At 42.7% G+C, this 10,759-nt stretch overlaps 1 protein-coding gene across 1 annotated transcript in view; it reads right to left on the reverse strand.

Annotated features, from left to right (window-relative positions):
• The window catches only part of ehd1b (EH-domain containing 1b), a 29,156-nt gene extending 20,328 nt beyond the window's left edge, over positions 1-8,828 (reverse strand). Inside the window, exons 1-2 of the mRNA XM_029769736.1 lie at positions 8,001-8,828; positions 1,727-1,824 (exon numbers count right to left, since the gene is read on the reverse strand). Of these exons, the coding sequence (XP_029625596.1) occupies positions 1,727-1,824; positions 8,001-8,389 (487 nt within the window). The 5' untranslated portion in view covers positions 8,390-8,828. The remainder of the gene's footprint in view (positions 1-1,726; positions 1,825-8,000) is intronic.
• Between the last annotated feature and the right edge of the window lie 1,931 nt (positions 8,829-10,759).

Below are 10,759 nucleotides of genomic sequence, written 5' to 3' on the forward strand. Positions count from 1 at the left end.
AAGGTTTTAGTAAAAGACCAACTATAAAAGCCTCCCCGTTTTCTCACCTACCTACCACTGCATCTCTCTTCTGTCCCCAGAAGGTTGTTTTACCCTGGGGTGACCCTGTGGTGGTTATGCTAGCATCCTCACACCCAAGGTGACTAATCTGCTAAGGCGTAAGGACCAGGATATTTATTTTATTTAACCAGGGTAGAACATGTGAAAGGTGAAAAGTGAAGGGTGAACCAGTCAGGGTGTAGCTGGAAAGGGGAGACTCACAAACACGTGCTCTAGGGCACCCACAAGCCTCACAAGACTAGTCTGTTGCCCATCCCTGAAAGTGTGTGTAAAAACACATACCTAGAACTCAATGTATGCTTTGGATGAAGTCAAAAAGTTCCAGGCTCAACATTGAGTTAAACTAGCAACTCTTCCCGTCATCCTGCCCAGGAGTCAGTGTTTTGCCCTAACCATCCATCCTCCAGCCCTGTCCCTCTTGAGGCTCCCACTGTTTCCTGGACCCTGATGGCCTTCCTCTTTGTCAGGACATTTATCTTAGAGTGGGATGGCACTCACACACATTCTGTCACTGTGTACAACATGAGGGGGGCAGGGGCGAGGAGAGGTTCTGACATCCTCTCTTCTGCAGCACACACACACTCCCAACAGGAAGGTAACACCGCTTAACACCCTACACTCTAAACAAAAAGGTGAACAATTGTTTCCTGAACAAAACCACTAGGCTATATCTCCACCCAATGCACTTGCCCTAGGACCATATATAGGAGGTAGTAGTCTTCTGACGCAGATCACACACACAGGAATTCAGCCTAGAAATCAGTGTAGGCTGTTCTGCAGTAATAAACAGGACGGCTAAAAATACATGCTGTGTTATGCTCTGGTAATGCAACTTATTCAATTTCATTCCTCTGCTTCACTACGGGTGTGTCCGAAATGCCTACAGTATGAATCTGAATTCTCAAGGGCACAAAAAAAAAGCTAATCATGAGACAGAATATGGAGAGATTAGATGGAGAGCAGGAGAGGAAATTATCAAGGGAGAGGAATAAAAGGACAGTCATTGAGAGGGGGGAGAGGAATAAAAGGACAGTCATTGAGAGGGGGGAGAGGAATAAAAGGACAGTCATTGAGAGGGGGGAGAGGAATAAAAGGACAGTCATTGAGAGGGGGGAGAGGAATAAAGGACAGTCATTGAGAGGGGGGAGAGGAATAAAGGACAGTCATTGAGAGGGGGGAGAGGAATAAAGGACAGTCATTGAGAGGGGGGAGAGGAATAAAGGACAGTCATTGAGAGGGGGGAGAGGAATAAAGGACAGTCATTGAGAGGGGGGAGAGGAATAAAGGACAGTCATTGAGAGGGGGGAGAGGAATAAAGGACAGTCATTGAGAGGGGGGAGAGGAATAAAGGACAGTCATTGAGAGGGGGGAGAGGAATAAAGGACAGTCATTGAGAGGGGGGAGAGGAATAAAGGACAGTCATTGAGAGGGGGGAGAGGAATAAAGGACAGTCATTGAGAGGGGGGAGAGGAATAAAGGACAGTCATTGAGAGGGGGGAGAGGAATAAAGGACAGTCATTGAGAGGGGGGAGAGGAATAAAGGACAGTCATTGAGAGGGGGGAGAGGAATAAAGGACAGTAATTGAGAGGGGGGAGAGGGAAGAATGCAGAAAGTGAAGAAAGATGGGGAAGTAAAAGAATGAAAAATAGGAGGTAAAGGACCAACCTCTGCTAAGCCTCTGCTTCTCTCCAGACAGGATTCCTGGGGTGTCGATGATGCTGATGCTCTCCAATACAGCGTTGGGCATCTGCGCACACACAAACCTGGAAGAAAGAGACAGAGCGTTTATATGTAGTAGGGCAGACCCCCATTTAGTCAAATGGTTGATTGTTTGGTCGACCGGCCGGCATTTCTTCAGTTGAGCAGCTGCAATAATAATGTTTTACTAAAATCATGGTGTACCTGACACCTGTTTGATGGTGCCTGTCTGAGTGGACTAATCCATTGTGAATGCCGTGGGGCTGGCACATTAGTGATGTGATCTATTAGTCTAAGACGTGCTACTGAAATTGTATATAGTTATATTATGTAAGAACGGTGCAACACAAATAAAAATGATATTATTCTATAACAAATGCGCTTTCTCCCACGTTGGATAGTGGTAGCTGTCCACGGTTCTGAAACATTATTGCGCTGTTGAATTGGCACCTTCCTAGACCATGCTGCTATGTGCATAATAGCAAAGTTAACAAGCATATTGGTGTTGAGAACCATGCGGCTGAGGCACCAACAAAGAGTTAGGAGATGAGAAAACAGCCCTTGCCTTAATTGTCTTAAGAACAGTGAGGAGAGGAAACCAACTTGTCTATAATCAATACCCTAAAATGTTAAGTGCCTGGCTTTCTAAATCATCCATATATACAGTGCAGTTGGAAAGTATTCAGACCTCGACTTTGTCCACATTTTGTTACGTTACAGCCTTATTCTAAAATGGATTGAATTGTTTCCACCAATCTACACACAATAACCCATAATGACAAAGAAAAAAACATATTTAAAAAGAAATATCACATTTACATAAGTATTCAGACCTTTTACTCAGTACTTTGTTGAAGCACCTTTGGCAGCGATTACAGCCTCGAGTCTCCTTGGGTACGACGCTACAAGCTCGGCACACCTGTATTTGGGGAGTTTCTCCCATTCTTCTCTGCAGATCCTCTCAAGGTCTCCACAGAGTAATTCTAGAGCTCTGTCAGAGTGACCATCAGGTTCTTGGTCTCCTCCCTGACCAAGGCCCTTCTCCCCCAATTGCTCAGTTTGGCCGGGTGGCCAGCTCTAGGAAGAGCCTTGGTGGTTCCAAACTTCTTCCATTTAAGAATGGAGGCCACTGTGTTCTTGGGGACCTTCAATGCTGCAGAAATGTTTTGGTAACCTTCCCCAGTTCTGTGCCTCGACAGGATCCTGTCTCGGAGCTCTACGCACAACTTCTTCGACCTCATGGCTTGGTTTTTGCTCTGACATGCACAGTCAACTGTGGGACCTTATATAGACAGGTGTGATCCTTTCCAAATCATGTCCAATCATTTGAATTTACCACAGGTGGACTCCAATCAAGTTGTAGAAACATCAAGGATGATCAATGGAAACAGGATGCACCTGAGCTCAATTTCAAGTCTCATAGCAAAGGGTCTGAATACTTATCTAAATGTGTGTTTTACATTAATACATTTGCAAAAATGTCCAAAAACCTGGTCTTGCTTAGTCATTATGTGGTGGTGTGTGGATTGAGGGGAGAAAAAAACTATTTAATAAAGCCTGTGTGAGTGTTTGTTTAATAACCTACTGATTCCGTGAGCACCAAGCCTCACACAACACGTTGTTTAAACAATTTCGCAAATTTGTCTGTTATTGTCATCATCAATCATTAAAATAAGTAATGTCATTCATTAGCAGGCTTAGTATAATCACCATCGAGCTGTAGAGCACATCCTGTTTAGTTTCAATACCCTAACTTAGGCCTATATTTCAATACTTCTAGGCTTCTGTATCAATCAATTATTTGTTCGTCATCACACAGCATACGAGTCAGTTTGAAATGCAATCAGGCATTTTAGTTTAAAAATAAAGCAACCATTGAATAATTAGCCTAAGCAATAAATAGGCCTAAACCGTTCCACTTCAGAAATTGAATTCACAAATGAATGCAACTGTTTTTTCTGTAATAAAGGCTTTACAAAAACAAAAAATTCTGGTATGCTTATAATTGATTTAGTGTTTACAATGTTCCAAATGTTCAGAAAAATGATATTGTAATCTAACAGCACCTGTTTGGCATGCAGCACTTGCTCCTGACCTTTTCTTAAAAATCGCCAGTATTTTCCACAACTAGTCAAATTTATTTCACATATCTGAATTCCCCTCTACCGCCTGAGTAACCAATAAACATTCCCTCGTTTATATAGTTTAGTTGATCCTGTTTTTCCCTTCACATTATCAACACATTTGATCTAATTTATGCTTATTTATACGTTCGGATGACAAGTAAATTACTGGAACTGAGCTTTGATGCAAACCTACATCCTCCGACATCTTACAAGACAATAGATGAGGAGCTGTATCTGAGCTGTCCAGCTCCTCTAGAAATAGACTGACTATTGTTTTTGGAGACTCTCCAAATCAAGGCACAAAACCATATGCTACACTCAATACAACAAGCACACCCACACACTTTCTGTCCACTCTGTTATAAAACTATTTAGAGAAAGAGCTCAACAAAAATCACTTGTGGAAATGTTGGCAGCTAGCTAGGCCTTAACACCGGAGAACAATAAACACATGACTCCTGCATGATTATTTGAACACCATGTACTTGAAGTAGCTTTCATTTTTCATCCGCCCTCAGAGGCAGTCAGTACATTTAGTTGGCAATCTAGACATTTACAAGACGAGACAGACTTATCTAGCCGTTGTCAGGCAATTCAAATGTAGTAGAGTCTTGTGTGAAGGGCCTTCAGTGGAGTGATATAGTGAACCTGTACATGAGCTCATTTTCTTAGAAATGAGAGTAATGGCAAAAAGCAGAGCATACCGGAAAAAGTGATTTTCGCTTTCCTCTCCCCCCAATGTGACAGAGTGGCAGGAATTCCCTTATTGTGGCAGAGGTCTTATCTTTCTAACCCCTTACCTCATCTGATCATGGAAACAGTTTCCTCAGTGTATCTGGATGCGTGTGCATAACTCCTGACTAAACCACTCCATGTCGCTCACACAGCCACCATCACCCAATCCTGAAACATACTTGCCGGTTGCAGTCATAAAATTAAATAACATTAAAAAATTTAAAACACTAACCCCTCAATTGCAACCCTCCACATATCACTCAGCCAGAGGCAGCCCTTATCTTCACGACACACCCACCCTTCCTGGATGTTTCCCTTAGATTTTCCAAAGCCCCATCCATGTTGGGTCTCTTCCTCAGAGTCTCCGCTCCCTCAATTTTTTCCCCACATCTACTCTCATCCCGAATTCCTGGCGTTCCCTTGGCTCTGTTGCCAACGGACGTGTTCTGTGTGTGAGCTGCAAACTCAAAACAGAAAGGGGGCTCTGGGAGGCATTGACAGCAGCAGCATACACCCCCCTGACAGGTTCATCATGCATCTGGAGTACTGTTAGGGGGTTTAGAGGTTGAGAGATGCAGCAGAGTGGGGCTGGCTAGAACAGCAAGGTTATGGATGACAGTGCTATGCATGATTGCCAAGAGAGAAAGGAAACACGTTACGGGTCAGAATGAGCTGCCTATTGTTTGAAGGAGAAACGGCTGATTCAGTACCCAAGTTCTTTCTGCCAAGGCAAAGCTGAAGTAAGGGACTGACTCTGGCCTTTCTGCTCAGAAAGCTTGACCAGTCCACAGACACAGAAAGAATTTAAGAACCCCTGCACTAAAATAGTCAATTAACGGGCCAAATGTTTCAGGGCAGGGGGTAACAGTTGCATAGAGCCAAGTATAAACTCAGCTGGTAAGTACCGCTATTGTAGCTTTTTATCAGCGCTTCCCCAGGAGAGCGTCACCACTCCCTCCTACTGTTAAAACCCCAGTCCCCACTCCCTCCACATGACAACATTCAATACAGAGGATCCCATTCCTCAAGTGGCAGGCTAGTGTCAACTTGGGTCACACCCAAGGGAAAAGCACAACTGATTGAAAATAGAGGTTCTGAACACAGTGATAAAAACACTGACATGTGACATGACACATCCACCTCAACTTTCAAAGGCAATTTTAAGTAGGGGGGGGGGGGGTTGTACAGTCTCTGTTCTCTATTTCTGTTCTCATATTTCAAAATCCATTAGAGTGTGTGTGAGTGTAATATATATATATAAAAACATTTTACACAAAGCAAAAGAAGCCCACATGTCAAATACAGCATCTGCTTTTCAACTGCCACCCAAAAAACATTATTTTCCATATGCACTACTGGAATGCAGGATAAAGTGATGCACAGTCCAGGTAGTCACAAAATGTAGCTACAGTAGCACAGCTCAATGTGTAACCTAAATAATATATTTAATTATGTGAGAAAATGGAGGTGGGTCTTATTCTGTTGACATGATGATCAATGCTTGACAACCCTTCGACAGAAAAATGTTCTCGTGTAGACTAGCCTACCCACTGTATCTGCACGCTGTTGGCTAGAGCACAAGTGCCAAGGCCAGTCCAGAGAAGTCACATTTGCCATTTAACACAACGGTTTGTGACAAAACTATCGGTAGAGGGGAGTCAAGTGCAAGTGTTGGTTCAGGGACGTGATTTATTTAATTATCGTTTTGGTGGAAACGCACCACTGGTGGGAAAACACAAAATGTTCTACATGTGGATTTTTGAATAATCGCCTGAAAATCTGTCACCAAATGGATGGAAACATAGCTATAAACCATTTGAGTTGACATTCATATTTTTTATGTTGAATAAATTACTGTGAAAAGGTGCATTTCATAATCTAGACATACTCCATAAATTAGCGCACACTATAAGTAGTATGACACCAAGATGTTGTCTGTATCATATACGGTTCACATATGATAAAGGTGTTGTATTCGGCGCATGTGAAAAATACAATTTGATTTGAATGTATAGGTCTAAAGAGGGCTACTTCCATCATGATTTCCTCAAAAATGGTTTGTGATACAAATGTTAAAATGCATGTCAAACAGAAACCTCACGGGAGGAACTGTGAGAATTGCTGGAACAATCTGAGATTCCAAAAATATTTTCCGCTCCCACATGGCATGGAATCGCCATAGACTGTTGCAAGTGAAATGATTCATAGAGCAATGGTCATGATTTAGCATAGTTTTAGTGAAGCAAAAGGTCCATACCACTGACAATCCACTAAAGATGAGTATGTTTCTGACATCAGTTACACATTAAATAAAACAATAGTTAGTCAGGATACAACATTGTAGAATTGGTGTAAATTATAAATGTATGCCTTTTTAATGACTTGTTGCAGTTTCCCAGGAGGATAGACAACATATTTATTGGCCATTAACACGCAGGTGTCATATGTGTTTTATCATGCGTTTTTTTTTCTCACCGATACGGGTCCGGTCTTTGTAATTTAACCGATTTGATGCTGAAGTGATAAAATAATGTCCCAAATTGGGATTAGTAAAGTACTACTCGACCCTGTCTGTCCAGGTATTCTGCATGAATGTGGGAAGCAATGTAACAATGAAAGCAGCGCCAGTTAATAATTGATCAAACTCGACAGCAGCTTCTGGAGCTTGTACCAGGACAGAGGCTGTGTCGATGGGTCCTCTGAGGGGAGGAAACATTCTGCAATACAATTATCATACTTACAATACGTACAGTGTAATTAATAGATCACACATTTTCTCAGAGTAAGGGTAATAGTCTAGCTACTATCAGAGTTGATTCTCATTTCTTACATAAGCTATGACAGTTATTGCATTCATGTACAGAAGTTGATTGCAAGGTCATGTCAAATCAGGATGGACCTATTGACCACACCCCATCTCACTTTAAGAGACATGACCTTAATAATATTTGTCATACTCCCATGACAGCTCTGTGTGGGAGCATTATGAAAGCATAGATGGGGAGGGGGGGGGTTCAGGTAGTAAACTTGTTAACTTGATCAGTCTCAGTCAAAGGACATGGGCTGAGCAGAGGTGGCTCTTCAACGTTCAACACAAACACACAGTCACTCCCCTCCATACTGTCACAAACTGAACAGAGGATAAGAATAAATACCAAATATGAATATATGGAGAGAGAAAGAAGTTGCATGATTATCCAATTATCCTCGGGCAAATAAAGAATCAATAGAGAAGAGCTAGCTAACGTTAGCTATCCACCAACAGTGCTAGCTCAGGCCATCTTTTTAATTCCCTGGCTGGGGGATTCATAAAATATTCCCAGTTAGCTGTCCAAATAAACTAGTATTTCGCTAACTAGTTACACTAGACTGGGACTCACCTGTTAAGAAAAGCGTTGCCAAAAGCGTTGAGTTTTCTGAAGGGTTTCTTGGGGTCAACTACTAGAGCGTTGCCTGGGATCAGCCCCTCCTGCTCTCCATGCATGACCGCTATGAAGGAGTCGGTGGTCGGTTCGGGCCCTATCCGCATGCCGGGGAAATCTTGCTCCATTAGATGCCGGATAAATGTGGTTTTACCTGTAGAGTATTGGCCAACCAAGAGCACCATAGGCTTGTTGTCAAAGTCGGCATCTTCCAAAGCGGGTGAATGGAAATCGTGGAAGCGGTAGGTGTCTTCCAATGGAAAGAGTTTGGTCCTGTACAGTTTTTTCAGCCCTTCAGAGACATTTTGGAATAGTTCTGGGTCCTTCTTGCCATCCCTTTTAAACATGGTGCCCGAATTCGCAAATATTGCAGATGTACTTGTTGTCTCAATGCAGCGGTAGTTGTTCAATGAAGTACAGCTGTTGATATCGCTGGATAACGGTTCTGTGTCTGTCCCCGATGAGGTAGAAAGTTTGAATTAGTAAATTTGCTAGCCAGCCAGCCGGTTAGCTTTGTAAGTGTCTTAAATAGCTAGCTAGCTCAGTGTCTCCTCTTCACTGAGAAGAATGTGATAACGGTCTGAGGGTTTCGGCTAGCACAATTTGTGCAAATTAACAGACGGTTTATCTGTTCGAAGTTATTTACTTTTACAATAGATTAATGAAGCTATCAAATACGTTTGCTCCAACTCTGGAACTCAACCCGCAATGCTAGCAGCAGACCAAGAAACCGTCTCTTGTCAGACAACCGTGCTTCTCCAGTCAGGTCTCGAGCCCTCCCTAGTGGAACGTCAGAAGGCTTATAATAGTGAGGGGATTCGATTAATATTGCCCGGGCGCCCGGGTAGGCGTGTTTTGCACAGGGTGAAAGTTGATTGCATTCGTTTTGGAAAAGGGCTAACCCCCGGGCGTGAGCCAGGTGCCCCGTTCAAAGCCAACGGCGAAGTCGGCTCAAAACAAAAGTGATGTCATTATGCACGATGAGTAATGAGTATAATTCTGTGTTTTAACATACAAACGTGATTGCTTTTTTAAAAAACGCTTTATCTGCTTTCCCAATGAAAACTAGTTTTAAAATTCAAACATATATTTTATGTGAAAGAGATGTATGTTTCTGGCCAATGCACCATGCTGCTTTGTTGACAACATGGCCGAGCGGTGCAGATTACTGTTAGATTTGATACGGGCACTCCTCCCTTACCACTTTTGCCCGTTCACCTCACTGGCCATAGACCGGTGTCTTGCGGCTCAGGATAATTGAATCGATTCAATATGACGCCTGTATAGCAGAGTAAAAGGCAAAGCGAGAGGTATAATTGGGCCCAAAATCTGTCTTCTCCAGCAGTTGGCGTTTTTTCTACTCACCTAGCGATGAGTTTTTGTATGGAGGTCAACGAGAGTGTCGAATTTGGTTAACAAAAATTGAATGGCTTATTTGCAACGTGGGGTTTATTTGATCGAATAGAAGTTATAAGTATAAGGAGGACTGATTTAGGTAGTACGGACACGTGACATCCCGGCAACTTTCAGGAAAAAATACTTTATATCGGGGCTCCCGAGTGGCGCAGTGGTCTAAGGCACTGCATTTCTGTGCTAGAGGTGTCATTACAGATCCTGGTATCACAACTGGGTGGTGCACAATTGGCCCAGCTTAGTTCGGGTTAGGGTTTGGCCAGGGTAGGCTGTCATTGTAAATAAGAATTTGTTAGATACATGCTAAAAATAAATGTCAGCGTTGTGAACTTGTTCACATGTGTATCTGTCCTCTCATTGGTCCCAACTGCCTCTCATTTTTGAAGATATTTTTTTTTCATCCTTAGAGTGGCCACTAGAGCATGTGATCAATATAATGGGCTCCCAGTCCTAAAAAACACAAATGAGTTATCTCTGGTTTGTTCATCCATTCCTATGGGGAAAATCTCCAAACCATTACTGACACCCCTCTCGACCCACTGCAGTTTGCCTACAGAACTAACAGGTCTGTGGAGGACGCTGTCAACATGGGCCGACACTACATTCTCAAACACCTCAATAACCCAAAGGATATTGTTTGTGGATTTTAGCTCTGCATTTAAAAAAAATTCGGAATGCTTAAACACTAACAGTGATTCTTGAAGCACTATCTCTGAAACCATTAACACTTGTAGCCAATGCATTTACCAAGTGTGCCGAACAGAATGCACATTCTCTGCTTTACACTCAGTTTGCAATTTAATAAAACACTTCAAACAAAACTCTAAACATTGGTCTCTACATTGCTACACTATTTCGCCAATTGCCTTTCCACATTGACACATGTGAAAACACTTTCAGATAATGAGTTCACTTACAAATCAGAGCTTGAGCACTATAAATAGGCCACAGGTAAACATTTGATTTGGACAACAATGGAGGCCAATATTGGACAGAGAGTAAGAGGTGTCAGCAACACAATAACTGATGAAATCCAAGCGACTGTGGTTGACATTTACATTACATTTTAGTCATTTAGCAGACACTCTTATCCAGAGCAACTTACAGTAGTGAATGCATACATTTCATGCATTTTCTTTTTTTTTTCTGGCCCCCCGTGGGAATCGAACCCACAACCCTGGCGTTGCACACACCATGCTGGCGTTGCAAACACCATGCTCTACCAACTGAGCCACAGGGAAGACATGTTGTCAACCATGTTGTCAACCATGGGATGAGCATGAGGGAGGCTGGGCAACGGGTTC

Source organism: Salmo trutta, chromosome 12 (assembly GCF_901001165.1).
Source record: "Salmo trutta chromosome 12, fSalTru1.1, whole genome shotgun sequence".
In the NCBI taxonomy this organism is placed as follows: domain Eukaryota; kingdom Metazoa; phylum Chordata; class Actinopteri; order Salmoniformes; family Salmonidae; genus Salmo; species Salmo trutta.